This window comes from Protobothrops mucrosquamatus, unplaced genomic scaffold (assembly GCF_001527695.2).
Source record: "Protobothrops mucrosquamatus isolate PMUCROS unplaced genomic scaffold, P.Mucros_1.0 scaffold483, whole genome shotgun sequence".
In the NCBI taxonomy this organism is placed as follows: Eukaryota; Metazoa; Chordata; class Lepidosauria; order Squamata; family Viperidae; genus Protobothrops; species Protobothrops mucrosquamatus.
In genome coordinates, this window is record NW_015386803.1 from 306,286 (window position 1) to 325,184 (window position 18,899).

General features: G+C 35.0%; 1 protein-coding gene across 2 annotated transcripts in view; it reads right to left on the bottom strand.

The window, feature by feature from the left end:
- The window catches only part of BNC2 (basonuclin 2), a 293,974-nt gene that overhangs the window by 265,385 nt on the left and 9,690 nt on the right, over window positions 1–18,899 (bottom strand). Inside the window, exon 2 of one of the 2 annotated variants that reach the window (XM_015816709.1) lies at window positions 9,043–9,058. The exons of the other annotated variant lie outside the window; for it this stretch is intronic. Coding sequence (XP_015672195.1) covers window positions 9,043–9,058 — 16 coding nt within the window. The remainder of the gene's footprint in view (window positions 1–9,042; window positions 9,059–18,899) is intronic. 2 annotated transcript variants of the gene reach the window in all.

Below are 18,899 nucleotides of genomic sequence, written 5' to 3' on the forward strand. Positions count from 1 at the left end.
GTTTTTTTTTGCTACTGAGTTATCAAGATATTTAAGTAATGTTATTATTTAAATTTAAATTTATTTTCTGTTCATTATGCCCCATATAGGCAAAAATGAAACTAATTTCAATGCATTAGCCATTAATTCATACTAAAATTAATTGGACAAGTCATGCATATTTCAGTGGCATAAGGCTGAAGTCTTTTGCCCAAGACTCAGTGGAGTTTACTTGTGAGAAGTCACATATTTTATTGCAGTGTGTTAATAACTTTAGCTAGACTGGGGCAACTGATTATGATGTGGAAACCTTATTAGCCAAAATAATGCATGCAGCTTTACTAGATTCAAAAAGCAGCTTTTCCTGGGGAGAAAAAAAAAATCTATAACCAATATTGAAAAATGGTTTCCTTCTCGAGAGATCTCCTCAACAATGAACTGGAATCTGAGTAGCATAGTCATGATCCCTGAATTTCTGTAACAAAATAATTTACTAATTGTCATATATTCAAACACACACACACACACACAGTTTCTACATAAACATCTTGGAACAACAAATGTAGCTGCATTCTCCAATACATGTCAAAATTAACTGCAGAATTAACTGGTTTGATTCATATCTGGGAAATTCTGTCCCCTCAACAAAAGCAATATGGATTCCTTCTTATTCAGGACTTGGAGCCAGTTCAGGGCTAAGGAGCCAAAAGAGAAAGCTGCAGAGCCTTGAAAAGAGAGATAAGTGAGGGAATCTATGTCTCTCAGTTAAGGTTTCTTGTTAGGCACTCCTAGCTTGAAACAGACAGACAGCCACTTCAGATCACCGTCACCCAAATAGGTAGCCAAATCAAAATAGTGTCTTAGAGCAGGGGTCCTCAACCTTGGCAACTTTAAGACTTGTGGACTTCAATTCCCAGAATCCAGCACAAGTCTTAAAGTTGCCAAGGCTGAGGACCCCTGCCATAGAGGCTTCAAGCTTGGATAAAACTGCTCTCTGCACGTATTATAGCACATGGAGAAATCTCCAATTCCTCACCAATCAATATGCTACTAAAACGCTAGCTTGATAGTTTGTAACCTTCAATTGGGCAAAATGCAGCATCCTAGGATAAAACTTACAGAATTCCAGGACCAATTCCTTGCAAGGGAATGAAATTTAGGGATTTTTTTTCGGTGGTTCAGCACTGCCACATTGCCATGGTTAACTACGGTCATATGATCCTCATAGTCAATGGAAACCCATAAGGAGTGATAGGATTGCCAATGTTTCTTGTCACCTTCTCATCAGCATAGTTTTTGCTTGTGGGAAGCTTGCAGGGAGAAAGTCAGTGGAGAAATGGTGTATCCCAAATAATGACTTTTTATCCTCAACATAATATCGGCTTCACTTGCACTGTGCTGGCCACTCATACACTCCTGAGACCTGTCTCCCATCTGGCAGCAATCATTTTACATGCAGGGAGGGAGGGAGGGAGGGGGAGGAGAGAGAAGGGAAGGGAGAGGGAAGAGGAGGAAGGAAGAGAGGGAGGAAAGAAGGAGAGACAGACAGGGAAGGAAGAAGGAAACGAGGGAAGGAAGGAAACTGTGGTTATTCTGTTTCTCTGTTTAGGTTAGGAAATATCTTTAAAATGATGATCCAAGGGGTCACATGTTATTTAGTACTCCTCATGTTTCCTAGATGTGCCAGAGGGTCCTTCCACTTTCATGACGAATTTTGGGAGCAGGAGAAAGTGGATTTATTCTATTATTTTTCATTACAAAGGTAAGCAAAATGCATTGACCTACTCGGCTAGCAGTATAGACACTTGCCTGAGCTATTTTAGAGACTTCCAGTGCAAACTCTACATCTCTACTTAGAAGGAATAAACATGTTTAATAGGACTTATTCCCAAGAAATTGTGCATAGATTATAACTTCATGTTTTTGATGCACTTAATAATCAGCAAATGTTTTCAAACATCTCAGAAATATTGTATTATTTTTAGAGAATAAGTATTTCATACTTTATGCCTTCTTAGCACATCCCTTCAATGCTCTTCCTTAGATTCATCATTTTACCTTCATTGTATTCTAGATTAGTTGTTTCACCTAATAAATATCATCACTTTTTGAGCACATGCTTGAAATTGTTGATTTTCAGACTTCCTATGGAGTTTCCCCTTGGAATTGCTGATGATAGTGATATTAAAAAAATAAGAGGAATTTAGTCTTAGAAGGACAAACTCTATCTTTTCCTCCCTCTGAGAATTCAAGAGGATTTTGTGCAATAATGACTTTTTATATATTACACAGTAACCATAATTTCTGCTTCTTTTCTATAAAACGTCAAAGATTTATCTTCACAGTCATTCAGATGGTGCTCCAAGGCAAGCTTGTACTATTAAATAAGCTTGAAAAAGATGAGGTACATTTGTACTAGCCCAATATAAATATAAATAAATAAAATACATATGCATATATGGCATCTCATGGATCTGGTTTGTCTTATATGGTACAACACATTCATTATCCTTGACAAAAAATAATCTGTTAGCATAAAATTATGAGTTTGTTTTCTCATGTTTTAATTTTTTTATTTTAATATAATATAACGTAACGTAACGTAATGTAATAGAATACAATATAATATTTTTATTTCCAGTTTAATTAGCTCATTAAACACCTTGGAGATACAAATTTGTTTAATTCCTTCACCTCAACCAGACCACACTAATTTAACTCATTCTCCTATCAGCAATTATTTACTAAAGCTTCCCTAGTGAATTTCTACTAAGTTCTTTCCTATGAGCTTTAGCATGCAAATCTTAATTGTTCAGTGACTATCTCTGGTTGATTGTACCTCAGACCAAGGAACATGACCCCCTTGATTGCAACAACTATGATTAAAGGATGGGTAAGGTAAAACTATTGCATAGCATATAGCACTTACAATACTCTTTATTCTCTTTTTTTTTAAAGAATTTTTCTTCTAAAATAAATGATGCAAACCAGTGACATGTACAGAAATCTTATTTCTCAAGTAGGAAATAATTTCTCAGAAGACTGAACGTGGTGCTATTGGGAAAGACTTTCTTCTTATATCTGAGATTCTTGTAACATTTTCTCGATTCCACTACAAGGGTTTCTAATCATGGCTACAATAACCAAGAGTCTATTAAGGAAAAAACAAAAGACAACAGGAAGTAGTTACAAAGGAAAGTCAGCTCTCTACGTAAAGTAGAGTGAATATCCTTATTCAGTTGTAGAAGCTGTAAAGGTGTCTTTAGAACAGGGTTCAGAAAAGATGCATGAAAGTTAAGAGCCGAGTGAAGAATGTAAGGGATACACCACTTCATTATAAGGAAAGATGGGACATTTTATCTCCCTACATTTTTCTCAGTTTGCCATTTGCCCGCACATAACCAGAACAAGGTATGGGAAATAGGCCAGTAATGAAAAAGGAGAGACAAGGAAGGAATTACGCATCTAGCAAATCAATTTTGAATGAAGCAGGAAAATTATAGTTTCTGTTCTGGTTTGCTGCCAATAATTAATTCAGATTCCGTGCCAGATTTCACAAGCCACCATATTATAACAACTTGATTATAAATAAAGACATGATTTATATACGATTATAACAAAAAAAAACACCCTAATGTATTAGTAAAAAGTCCCTTTTGCATTTATCTTGATACGTATACAACCTTCCTGCCAGCAACACAGAAATGATCTCTTATAGTGGGCTTCTTTTCTTCGCCGTCCAGGCTAGATTCCCCATATTTCCTAGAGTCTCTCATCCAAATAGAAACCCAGCCTAACTTTGCTTAGCTTCATAGCCCACATAAGGTTGGCCATCTGTGGCCATCAGCTGAAATGCAACATAGAGTACAATACAGATGATCCTCTCCCATGTTTGTAGTTCAGATGGCAACGGTTGAGTGATAGTGTACATCTCCTAAGGAGAGGTTTTAAAAACTATGGTGTTATGTGTGTGTGTGTGTGTGTATACACACACACACACACACACACACTGATCAAATATGGATAGAGGAGGTGTAATTTCATGTGTCCTTTTTTGTGTACGCTTCCTCAATATATAATGTACATTGCTAATCAATTACAGTCTTTGCCCAACCAATCCATATAAAAAGTAAAAGAACTATCAACCAAAACAAACGATAAGAGGAATATAACTTGAAGACAGAAAAAAGATACAACCACAATATTTCTATTAGAAAACCTCTTGTAGGATTACAAAAATGTTGCAAGTTATCATTCTAAGATTACATAAATCAGAATATCATCATTGTATTACCAATTGTAAATGAAATGAAATCTACTGCTAATTTTATGAGCACAACCTTTTTACCAGAAATTATATTATTAAAGTAGTTTGCATAGTACTTCACATCATTTCATGATCCATGAAATGCCAAAGGATTACACCATGTAGAAACAGATGAAGCAGAAGTAATAAAAAGAGGACATTTATAGTTGTTTTTATATTTTTAAAAATGCCAAAACAAAATTAAAGTTAGATTCCAACAATGTCCAAATGACTAAATAACAATGCACATTTCAAAGGGCACAAGTTCAAACCATTGTTGGTCTTTGTACACGTGATTACCCCTACATAAGAGCTAGCTATCCTGCATGGAAATAAAGCTTTCAGATGTCGCCTTCTTTTCATAGTGAGAAGTAATAGTCCGGAGGTAGAAGAAAATCTCAGGAGAGAGGAGAGGAGAGGAGAGGAGAGGAGAGGAGAGGAGAGGAGAGGAGAGGAGAGGAGAGGAGAGGACGAGAATATGAATTCAGTGCATAACTGCAAAGGCATCCTGAAACTCCTTCATTTTTCTGTATTTAGCCAAGCAAATTTTACTATGGCATCTTCTTTGGTTAAAGTATGGATAGGATTCATGCTTCAGGTATGATGCCCCTCTGCTTACTTTTGCATATAGCTTCAGTGGCAAAGGAGGTAGGGAAAAGAAAAAAAAACCTGGGGTGAGCAGGCTGCAGCCCTGTGTGTGGCCAAGGCAGCAGGAAGCAATGCAGGGAGAGGGAGAGAGACAGAGACAGAGAGAGACAATGAGCCCAGCATAACAGTAGAACAGGCAGCTGGCCTAAGATGCTAATTCAGCGCTTTAACAAATCAATGCCACTTGAAAAGTACAATACGAACCCTCACTGGGTGGATGTCAGGGGACTCAGAAAATGCATTCTCAAGTATTTCACATTAAGAGGGAATAATGTGTTAATTTATAACTCTTCACCCTATACACTTGGATTATCCATCTGTGTCAGCTGTTTGACTTCTTAAATTTATCAAAAACACGTGCAAAGGGAGACATCTTCTGCTTCAGCATTGGGAAACAGAGCTCAAATGGGGAGGGGACGACCCTCTTGAGGGGGAGGGGAGTGAGAGAATTCAAAAAGAAAAGAACAGCAAAAGGAAGGGCCGTTCCCTATCAGTGGCTGATTGCACTGAGCACCATCAGTCAAACGTGGCATCCTATATAGAAGAGAATCTTGAATCAGCAACCAAAAGGTGCCATCGCCAACATTCGCTTGAAGAAAATTCCAGGCCATAATTAAGTACTGCACCGCAATGACAATCACTGCTTAGTGAATGAACATTGTTGTTCTTCTTATGGCCAGTAATGGAATGTCAGAAACAGAGCACAGAATAGAGAGAGCTATCAGCTGCTTAAAGAATTGCAACATTTTGATGCTCTGATACAGAAAAATTCTTCCATGCATTCTAAAGGATGCCTAGATTTGCCTAATAGGATAAAATCCTATGTAGCCTCGTTGCAGTTAGTCCTTAGTATGATTTCAAAAGCATCACCTCTGCAATTGGATATTACTCTTACATAGATAACAATGTAGGCATCCTTCATGAAAAGAAGCTGAAATTAAATAATAAAACCTTCTGTAAATATGAATAAAAGTCTGATTTAGAGGAAGCATTTGGTTTATGTAGTGTCTAGCTGTTTATTCCACATGCAACTTGGTTAATTTTTCTTTCTTGTTTCACTAAACAAAAGAAATGAACTATGTTAAGGGGGGGGGGGGAAATCTTACCTAACCTCATATCTAATTTGTACTCCTTCCTATGAAGCTCAGCTAGTAATGCTTACAGGTAATACTCTCATACCTGTTTCCGGTTCATTCTGTTGTTATGTTAGAATCAAATCATTGTTGACTTAAATGTCAATATATTAGATGAAAATAAATTATTGGGAAAAATATAAAAGGTAAGGATTACATTTTAAATCCTTCTGAATGAGAAAAATCAATTCTGAAGTCTTGAGTTCTAGTACAGAATAGATTTATAAAAATTTAGTATATTCTTTTTAAAAAATACATACATACATACATACATACATATATATATATATATGCAATATATATATGCAATATATATATATAAGCAATATATATATATAAGCAATATATATATATAAGCAATATACCGGTATATAAAAGCAATTCTCATTTCTCTCAATGAGAAAAATCAATTCTGAAGTCTTGATTTCTAGTACAGAATAGATTTATAAAAATGTAATATATTATTTTTTAAAAACACATACGCACACACACATACATACATACATACATCAAAGCAAAATTAAGAGAAATAATTGATGATGTTATATCGCAAAAGGTAGAAATCAGACACGGTGGTCTCGAAATGAAAAACAGCTTCTTCAATGATTTCAGATTGTTAGCTCGACTTGTTTATGACTATGTTTACAGGGAGGGGGAGCTTAACAATAAACACCTAAGCCATTGTGGACGTGTTATTGTGTGCACATCAATTATGCACTCAAAACAGAAACAGACACTCCCTTATTTTCACAACATTCATATGTAAATAATATGCTGATGAATGGAAATTAGATGCTAGAGATGAGTTTTTAAAGTAGACATCTTTCCATCCACTAAAAAGAAGAGAACCAGCAACTGGTTCAGGAAAGAGAAGGGAATGGGTATCAAGACAGCCTGGTAGTACAGAAAAGGCTTGGGATGGGAGGGGAGGGTTTGCCCTCATGGGTCTAATATCCTGTGAACAAAAGTGAGGTTCAAGGAGAATTGAAACTGATCCTTTGCGAAGGAAGGGAATGGGGAAAAAGAAGATTCTTGGTCCACATATGCAAAATCAGTACAAAATTAAGTTACCTTCTAAAAATATTTTTCAACTTTTATGGAATGGAGGAATGAGTTGAAAGATTTTCCTTTCTTATGCTGATCTTTGGTCATGAACAATAAATTTGATTTGTTTTAGTTTCCTGTAACAGCAAACAACGCACTGTACTTCATAGAGGTCTATAATGTACTTGGGATATTGAATTGTTTATTTTTAAATCTAATAACCCAAACTACTGGTGCCATCTTTACCTACTGTGTGCAAGACTGGTCCCTCTTACACACATTATTATTTCTGCCTAATTTCCTAGAGTTTCCCCTAATACAAGTGATCTATTCTTATCGTTACAGTACAGCTAATCCCCTCTTTCTCTGCCCCTCACCCACAGCCTGACTCACCTAAGGGGTTAAAAGACTGGAGTGCATTTGTGACTTGTCAGTGACATATAATACCTGGGTCCTTCATGCAATCAACTTTTACTTGACATGTATTTGCTCATCACAGGACCCGTATTACTACTGGGAAAATGAAGAAAAACCTAAATTAACACTTGACATTCAATATGGTCAAGTCCTTAATTGGCTGGGCTTCCTGAGAAAGCAATTTTCTATTCCCCAAACTGTTCGTGTGTCATGTGTGGAGTGCAGCTCTTGGCCATCACTGCTGTCCCTCGCTCACTCTAATGAGAGCAGATGAATTAGTGCTACGTGACACGATTTTAGCAGGGCGCTTTTCATCTCCCCCTCCCCTCACTGGCATTTTTGCTGCACAAGTGACAGCTGTGCGGCAAAAGGAGAGGAAAAGGCTAAAAAATCCTACTTGCAAACAGCCACATGGAGACGGTTTGTTGAACATAAATATAGTTTAAATGGTTTTGCTCTATCTTAAAGAGTCCTTTCTTGTAATAGGTGCTTATTATGGTATTTCTGAGTGGTGGATGGAAGTACCTTAAGGATCAATTTAATTCACTTATGTTAGCTGCTGGGAGGCCACATTAACTTTCACTCCTTTCCCTTGTTCGTGTATTACATTCGCACATATTCCTAATTAAAGAGCAACGTCTCTCGGTTGTCTGTAGATCTGGCAAATATTTAATAATCCTTAACATTTATTTAACGCTTTAAAATGGTAAAACGTATTAATGCAACACATTCTGAAATAAACATGCAACTGAAACTCAGAAAGAGATTATAGCCAGAGAGAATAGACATAGATGCACAGATTTATTGCAGGTAGATTTACAATATATCACTAATTTGGAGCAGCTTCACATTCTCCCACTAACAGTAATGTTTGTCAATACATACACTGCATAGCCCAAAACCCTGGAATATTGTCAGTTTCTGATTATTTAAAATATTTATACATGAATACCTTCAAAATAAGTTGAAGTATGGTATATAAACAAGTGAAATATTTGTCTGTGTGCAAAAATTATCCATAAACATACACATACCCAATAACATTATCCAATAAGCTTACTTACTTACTTACTCCTTACTTTAATCATTGGGAAAGTGAATTCCTAATTTGGTCAAGATTTTGGTTTTGGCTTCAGCACTTGAACCCAGAATAAAGTATGTGTAAAGTATTTTGTGCATTTGTGCAAAATAATTAGATACTATAAAGAAAAAAGGCAATAATATATAGTGCATATCTCATAATATTAAAAATATTATTTTATTGTCTGTCCTGACTGCTTGAAAGGAGGAAATTAAATGTTTTCCACAAACATTGGAGACAACAAATTTGCCATATTTCATTAGAATGTTGTTAAGCTGTGTAAGATTTATGTCACTTTTTAGCTAGGTTTGAAAATTTTTTTTGAATATACAACTTATTCAATAAGATTTCTGAGTCCACCATAAAATATGATTTCTAAGAATATGATCCCATCATAAATGAGGCTTTGGAAATGTTGCCTATATCTAAAATACCACAAAACAGTTGGATCTTAGTCATTCATTCCTACAGATCTCAGGCTGACCTTGTATAGTTTCATTAAATGTTACCATTAAAAAGTTACATGGCCAAAAATGTAGAATGTATGGAACCGAAGGAAAATAGATGAGTTATTCACATGACCCTTTCTGCATTTCTGAGAAATGTGAAGTTATAAAGATGGGCTTTCCTCTTTAGCTGAATTTACAGCTTTACTTTAGAATACTCCATGTAATTTTAAATATATCCTTCTAACAGCAAATGAGTCTTTTTTTTAACCCAGCAGCCATAGAGATGCATAAGCTCTATTTGTGAAGTACTTCTTAATAAGATATCTTGAGTTTGCCAACAGTTTTAAAAAAGGTGAGAAGTAAAAAAAAAAGACTGTAAAAATGCAAGTCATTGAAATATTTAAATCCAACAGGCGCTCCTGTTGTTTATCATCTTCATACTAGAGGATAACTAAACAGAACATTTCTTCACCATAAGCAACAGATTCAACAGGGAGATCCTGGACATAGTATTTGTATACTCTTTAAGTCTCTTTCCTCAACCCAAACATCCCACCTCTGTGCAATTCCTAGAAATTCCAGCTGGTATGACCACTGTGTTAGAGCCAAATGCAACCAGACAGAACCAGCCTGGAAAATGCTGACAAAGTCAAACTATATATTATGAAAGTAATTATGAAAGTAATTTGCATGATCTTGCTTATGCAACAAGTCTTATCGTATCACTGAAAAGAAGAGGCGATGCTATGTGTTAACAGCTTTATGGTGACACTTGATGCCAACCTTTTTTAATGTCACAATTTTTAAGGCATTGTTAAAATATGGTATTAAGTGACACGTGGTTTCGTAACGCAAAAAGGTCATGTTTAGCTCCACAGTGATCTCTCAATCACTATAATGAAAAGGTGCAACCTTGCATAAATTGTTCCTGATCTCTACACTAGAACCCCACAGTAACAATTAGTATAAAGACCAGGATCGGTGTTTGACTGCTAAAATAAAATAATGGTACAAGTTCTGATTCTAAGAATTTCCATCATCATAATGGAAAATCTGGAAAAAGTACCAGAGAAAAACATCCGTACTGAAGTGTACTGATAGAAGATAAAATCTGGGTTTACACAAGTATGCCAATAATCATCTCTGAAAAGTTATTCAGTGTTACACCTGCTGCTTGAACATCCTCAGAACGAAACCCCTTGTCTTTTTCCTTCAGTGCAGGGCTAACTAGGGGTGGGAACTTAGGATGACAGCAATAATGGGAGAGAAGCACTACTGCCTTTACAACTGCCTACAGTAAAACAGACCATTAAAAGGAGTCTTTTGATTAAAGGCAAGCAAGTAACGGCAAAGTGACATGTTTTAACCTGACATTTTGTTAAGAATCAGCACGCTTTAGGAGTTCATAAAAAAGTTAAGAGGGTTCTGTGGTCCATTAAGGATGAGCTGAGTACCACTGATGTTCCGTCTATGTAAAATGTGTCACTCTGGAAGTTTCCAATTCAAAAGCCCTAAAGCCTGTTTACAGTGCAAAGGAAGATAGTTCTGATTATTTTTTTCTTTATCATTTTTATGCAGCAGCACATTAAGTTCTCTCGGCCGTTTTTAGAGTCTAAGTGAAATGCTTATTCTATTTTTCTTTGGAAAGCCTTGTGAACATCTATGCCACCCACCCTGAGCTTCAACAGCTTACATTTCAGCCTTTTCAGAGAAGATAAACACAGCAGGCAAGGCAATGATAATGAAAGGGGGGGGAATCTGCCTGGCACATGAAATAAGGGGCAGAAACACACACATAAGGGGTAGGTTTATCTAGCTAGGCAAAGTTTGAATGCAATTTTTCAGGAATTAATAGCACTTCAAATAGTATTTCCCCACTGCTTCCTCCCAATCCAGGCCCAAATTCAGGATATTTTATCTAACTCCCAGGTGAAAGATTTCAAAAAATGGTAAACTGCAGCTGTGTTGACATTTTACTTAAAGTGGGGGGGGAGGGGGGAGGACATACCAAGCAACATCATTCTGACACACTTTGCAGATGCTTCGTTACAAGAGGCACCAGTCACTTGATGTGAAATATTTGACTGCAAAATGATTTTTGCTAATCTCTGGTTCCTGCTAGAGTTTAGCTTCTCCAAGATTTTGGAAACAAACTATATTAAGCTATCAACCGCATCTCAATGAGAACTGGACACTATCCAATTTGCTCCACTCAGCCCTTACTTAACAATAGCAAATACTTTGTCCCACCCATTACATACCGTGCACATACCATTTTAATAAAGGGCCTACTTTCTCAAAGAAAATGATAACGAAAGAAAATCAATAACAGAATAGACTTCACTTTGAAACACAAACTAATTAATTACTTCTTTGGCTGAGAAATATTAGTATTTGATTTGTCTGGGGAATTCAGTTATGAGCAGTTCTTTTCTATAGAAAGCTCTTTTAATATAACATGCAATAAATATTAACAACTTAATTCTGCACTAACTTAGTCTGATACTGAAAAAATGACTCCAGCTTAGTAGCTGGTAGTTAGTGTTGATTTCTAGTTGCAGTATCATGCATAGGAGTGACCAAATAGTTCCAGCAGTACAAATAAATCTTAGATCTTCACACGTTCTTAAAAAAAAAAAAAACCTCAAGTAGTTTGACTAAAAATTAATGTACTAAGATCCATGTCTACGATGATTCTGAACGAGACCAGAAATTAAAAATGTACACATTTAATTGTGGTCCTAAACACTGACAATCCACCGTAAACAATATTTTTTGAATGGAAGATTTCATAACTTGCTAATTTCCTCCCTGTCACAACGGTCTACTTGCTATGGTTTCCATGCAGTTTTCTGTGGAAATCATTACAATTGTAACTGATATTCAAAGTTGAATACTACAATGCATAAAATTCCTATTGTTTTAAGAATGTTGTAAAAGGAAAGAAGATAATTTTTTTGGGATCTAAGCCATTGAAAGCTGGTAGTAATAATAAAAATGATCATTTATTTTTGCAAGGTTAAATATCAATTTGCACACACTATTTATATACTTACAGGTCGTCCTTGACTTACAACCCAATTGAGCCCAAAATTTCTGTAGCTAAGTGAGACAGTTGTTAAGTGAGTTTTGTATCATTTTATGAGCTTTCTTGCCACATTTGTTAAGTGAATCACTGCAGTTGTTAGATTAGTAACACAGTTGTTAAGTGAATCTGGCTTCCCCATTGACTTTGCTTGTCAGAAAGTCGCAAAAGGTGTTCACATGACCCTGGGACCGTCATAAGTACATGCCAGTTTCCAAGCATTCAAATTCTGATCACGTGACCAAGGGCATGCTGCAACGGTTGTGTGAAAAATGGTCAAAAGTTGCTTTTTTCAGTGCCATTGTAACTTCAAATGGTCACTAAATGAGCTGTTGTAAGTAAAGAACTACCTGTGTATTAGTACTATACATTTCTTATTTTCTCCAGCACACAGAAGGTTGAATTTTTCTAAACTGCTATAATTGCAGGATTCCTTGTGACTGCCTACAAATCCAGGCAAAGATACATGGGGGAAAACATGAACGAGGTTTCTAATCCTGGTCCTTATTAGAACAAATTAAATTGAAATCAAAAGTGGTTTTTTTTTCCCAAGCACAATTACAAGGTGAATAAAAATTGGCTATATATCCTGCTTGGTGTCACTGGCAAATGAGTAGATATATCAATAAAATGTGTTGACACATCTAAGTACAATTTTATCTGCCACATGAATCCATAAGTTCACAGCTGGAGTTTGTATGGATTCTAATTTAGCAAAACAGCCATAGCTTCTGTTTAGCTATAGCCCCAGCTTATTGATAAAATGGTGCCGCAGAAGAAATGACATACATTATCAGTTTTCAGCTAGTACCAGCCTATAGGCCACATTTTCATCCTTCTCTAATGTAATACTTGATAGATTGATATACACAGTTTTGAAATTAATACATTTCATGTGTTTCATGTATTTAAATGTCCACATCTAAATATTATTTCAGTTTGCAGTAGACAGATGGGTTGGGATCAGCTGGAAAAAACAGAAACTGAAGCTGAAGAATGTAGCACCTTACAACATCTAAATCAGGGGTCCCCAATCCCCAGTCCGTGGACCAGTACTGGGCTGCAGCATGCCAGCAATCGGTCCGCACAAACAAGCAAAGCCCCATCTGTGGGATGCAGGCAGCACACAGAACCACACACTCTCTGGTCCACGGAAAAACCTCTCTCCACGGAACCGGTCCCTGGTGCCCAAAAGTTGGGGACCTCTGATCTAAACGATCAGTTTCTGTATTCTGCCCTTTTACTCATTTACAGGAATATGGACTGAAGATAACACAATACTGTTCCAGAAACAATCCCTACCAGTAAAGGATTGCAAATATTAGGGCCCAGAGAAATTTATATTGCCAAACAAACATGTAAGGCTCTCTCTTAATGGACTGACTATATTTCCTAAAAAAAAAAGTGATGATGTGTAGACCTGAGAACTCTACAGATAGTGTTGGACTTACAATCACAATTGAGCCCAAAATTTCTATTGTTAAGTGAGACATTTGTTAAGTGAGTTTTGGCCCATTTTACAACCTTTCTTGCTACAGTGTTAAATGAATAACTGCGGTTGTTAAGCTAGTAACACAGTTGTAAAGCGAATCTGGCTTGCCCCGTTGACTTTGCTTGTCAGAAGTTTGCAAAGGTGATCACATGATCCCAGGACACTGCAACTGTCTTATATGAACCAGTTGCCAAGTGCCTGAATTTTGATCACAGGATCATGGGGATGCTGCAAAGGTCATAACTGTGAAAAACGGTCATAAGTCAATTTTTTCAGTGCCATTGTAATTTTGAACAGCCACTAAATGAACTGTTACAAGTCAAGGATTACCTCTATTTGCAGAATTGGATAGAACAATATATATGATAGCAATATTTCAAGATGCATGTATTTATTGAATGTTCAACAAAAAAAATGGTATTCAATGATACCTTCCTCCATTTTCAATTGAAGTTGGTCATCAGTGTGATATTTTAATTATGTTAAAATATTATCAACTCTTGATGAACTCTTCAAAGCAAATTTTCTCATTCACCCAATTTAATTTCTTCATTTCTCCAGATAAATAAAGTTTTCTTAATTATTCTTAGGACTTTGACCAACTTGTCTTGCAACAAAAAATAAACTACTTTTAGACTTCCAAAGGAAACATAGCAAACTGAAGACATCACCACAAAAGAAGCGATGAAGACTACAGCAAATACCAAAGGACTGGTGAGTAGACCAGTTCTTCACAAACTCTCTGGACAGGATAGAACAGAAGATTGCCAATATGTCCTCTCGACAGGTGCTCTTCACAAGGAAACTGCAGGACAGCAGTCTTCTGCAGGTTTGAGCATCAGCAGATGAAGGAATTAGCCATCTTGCTCACAACCATGACAGAGCCTTTTAAAGGACAGTAAGTTCCCAAGCTCCTTTTTGTCAAAATTGTCTGAAATGTCTGAAAAATTGCTGGGTGAGTTAGCTTCAACCTTGAACAAATGAAAAATAAATTAGAAACAGCAAAAAAACTAAAGATTTTAATAAAAGAATTTTACAAATGGATTAAGGGTCCAGTTAAAATTATAATATTGATTTTTGCTGTAAGATTTTACAATTAACTATAAAAAATAAATAGCTTCTTTATGAACCAGTTATTTTGTCTATCATGTTTATAACATAGATAAGCAATTTTATGATTTAAAAATTGGATACTAGCAATTAAAAATTATAATAACTAAAAATTATAAATAGAAGGAAAACTACAAAACAACTTTTGCTGTCAGTTAACTGGGACTTACAAAATGGCCCAAAACATTATAACATTAGAAATATTAAAGGATAGCTTTGAAGAATGGAGTCAAGAATTAATAGCAGTGTCAATAATGTCTGATTCTATGGATAGATTGTATCCAAAAGACGTCAGTAAAGGAATAACATGTGGAGCAAATGTTGTTTGACAAGGTAGAGACAATATCAAAAGTGAAACAAAAAATGACTGGTGAACATACTATATATTACTGGATATACAGAAGATACTGAAGTTTTAAAAATTAAACAGGTAATACATATGATAAACAAGAAAATGACTTGGAAAAGGTTTTCTAATTAGACCTACAAAGGTTTGTTAAATCCATGAAGAAGGCTATGAGATGAGATAAAGAAAAAATTGAAGAAAAATTAATTCCTACAACAATATTTGAATTAACTACAGATAAAGACTGTAAGAAGTAAAAGAAAACAGTATAAAATTTGTTTATTTGATCAAGATTAAGATAATACATTCTGGCAATCCTTTATGGAGTTTTTGCCAATACCATGATTAAAAAAAAGATGTTTTATGGGTTTGCTTATAGATAAGGGACAGGATTATAAGATGAAGTGATATCTGTATGTAACCTTATAAAGAGAAGAGTTACTAAATTTATTTATGCTTGTAATGAAGGTTGGAAGTTACTTTTCTTTATTTTATTTTTTCTTACCTTTCTTTTTTTTTTCTTCTAATTTTTCTTTTTTACAATTTTTCAGTTTAGTTTTTAATTAGTTTTTACTACTGTAATCAAATCCTTAATAAAAATTATACAAAAATTAAATTACTTTTTTAAATGGAAAAAGATAATTTTCATTTCATATTTGAAGCCAAAGATTCTTAGCTTTATTTTCTTACAAATAGGAGATGGAAAGAATAGTTCACTGGCAAGTTGAAGAAATCACTGCAATGAAATACTAAGTTGCATACTTTTTGCAATAATTTACTGATAATATCATACCAAGAACAGATAGTATGCAAATCATCTTTATCAAAATCCAAATGGTTTTGGTTCACAGAATAAGAAAATAGATTAACATTGACTAAGACAGTAATTTTATCGGACTTTGCAATTATCTATTAAATTCTATGTTCAGCCATTTACACAGCTTGAGTATTTTTTCATATGTATGGATAAAAAAATGTATTTGCAAAATAACCCAAGATAATTTTGAATTACAGCATCTGACAAAGTGCACACAGATCCCTTCTTGGTGACAGAATTTTCTTTCCTTCATTTGGGTCTTTAAATTACAATGACGACCCAAATATACTGCATAGTAACTTATTTTTACTGAATGAGATCTGTAATTCGTGACTTTTCCAGGCAATGAAAGTCCTTGAGCCATATTGCTCTTCTAATTGTAACCTACGATTTACGGAAACAGACATGTTAGAAGGGTTGGTACTAGAACAAGCTATGCTGCAAAAGATACACATTTCAAATATAAGGAAAAAGTAATTTCATTTGGCTGTCTATGTTGCTATCTTCTAAACAATTATTAGTTTTTTTCTGCAAAGTGCAATCCTATGTAAAAATAAATATAATTTTCTTGAAGGAATGAGGAAGTTAATTTTGAACAAAAAGGTAAAATGTATTTGAAAATACGTTCTTACACTCCATTCTTACAACGAATACTGCTATGTCCAAAAGGTGGGAATATCACCATTCCCTTTATCAGATTCATTCATTCATTCATTCATTCATTCATTCATTCATTATCAGTTCATCCATCCATCCATCCAACCATGATAGATAGATAGATAGATAGATAGATAGATAGATAGATAGATAGATAGATAGATAGATAGATAGATAGATAGATAGATAGATAGATAGATAGATAGATAGATAGATAGATGTTCATCTCAAATAAATGATTCTAGGCAGTTTAGACCATGAATCAGGTTTTATGTACCAAATAACTATATCTATTAGATATGCATACTTATGTAAGAATAAGCACCACTGAGGACAGTGAACATTTCCAATTCAACATTATATTGCATGATATTTTATATTCCTTGTGGTAGCATCTAACCAATTCTGGCTGTTCCTAGAATCTAACCATGTTCATTCCAAGTGAGTACTTAAGTGGGAGACCACAAGAAAATCCAAGGGCTGAAGGCTATGTGGGAAATTTAAAAAACAACAACAACAAAACAAAACAAACCCTAAAGAGAATGGAAAATCACTCTTTTACTGTTACAAAAAAACCCTAATTGGAAGTGTTTGTAATATGGCCAGAAGTTCACCTCGATCTGAAAGAGAATTTATGCTTATTTGGAAAGAAAATGATTTCCCCCCCCACACACACACACACAGAAAGGTGGCATATAGTTTGCAAAGTAAACTTCTAACATTAACATTATATTTCTCATTCATAGACAGAATCGGGGCTTTTTTTGTCATAGAACGCCCAGAACGGAGTTCCGTCACCTTTTTTGGATGGAACCTTGTAGGATAGGCAAGGCGGATTGTATGACGTGTGTGAGTTCCGGCACCTTTTTTTTTTTTTTTTTTTTTTTTTACAAAAAAAGCACTGGACAGAATTATATATTTTTCAAAAGAAATCACATGACTGACTGAGTAGATTGAATGTCTAGTTTATTAGGGCTTAAGAATGATTGGATGACAACATTACTTCCACACTGACTGGAACTCTAATGAGTGACTGAACATCCCTATAGCTAGTGTTAAGTCGCTGGAGACCATTTACAATGGCCATGCATAAGGGAAAATAGCGTGCCCTTAAACAACTTTTTAAACTGGAGGATGAACATCCATGCAATAGATAAAATGTTGATAACAGACTATTAATGGTGGATTAGTATTGCTCTGTTTTAGTCTATTTCTAACAGAAACCTCAAAAGAAAATGTAATAAATTTGAGGTTCAGCTCTTCCTATGCAATACATTCTCTAGAGGAAGGGTGTCCAACCTTGGCGACTTTAAGGACTTATGAACTTCAACTCCCAGAATTCCCCTGCCATCATGACTGGCTGGGGAATTCTGGGAGTTAAAGTCCACAAGTCATAAAATTGCTAAGGTTAGATGCCATTGGTATAACAGGTATTAAACATTTTAATATTAAACATTTTAAAATCAAATATTACAAGTATAAAGACAAAATAGAAGAGTGAAGAACTGAAATCAATATACATTTTTTCAGAAATCGGTACTACTGTTTTTTTTTAGCATGGGAGTTTATGGCTGTTTGAAAGCAGCTATGGATCCAGTCAGGTGAATCAATCAAAGCCATTTCACTCATGATTTAGAATACAACTTATCTTTTCCAATGCATGCTATTTTTAATCAACTTGACAGGTGAAGAGGATCTTACCTTGTAAAATTAGCATTTAAAATAAATAACTGCAACCCACTGCATTGTATATAAGCAATACTGAACTGAGAATGATTTCAGACTTAAAGCCTAACTGAAAATCTAAATAAAAAAATACCCGGGGGTATTGACTTAATACCTGGCACCATTGACTTAAGTGTACACTTAAGAGTTTATCTAGACTTTAAGTTGCTGTTTCTTTTCACTTTTTTTCCTTATAACATTTAGATTAAATCTATAGAGTTGTGGAGGAATGCAAAGCTGATGTCATATCTTGTTTATCTAAAGAAATGCAGAATATCCTTCTCTCCATGGCTCTTTTCCTACTTAGTTGACCTTTATTATTTTTTCTTTCCCACAGAAATCAATGTAACTTAACAATACTTTTATTCTCAATAGATCTCATCTAAAGTCAACAAGAAGGCTTGAGTTCCAACTGGATTATATAGAAACAAACAGACCTTTGTTGTATACCTATAGCAGATTCATGTTTTCAATGTGTTTTCAGTTTGGACAAATGCTGATATGCTCATAAAGTACAATGAAAATTTATCTAGGTATAACATGCTGACTCCGTGATGAAGGACTTTTATTCTCTTTTCCTTCTTCACCCCTAATGCTGATCTATAATTTT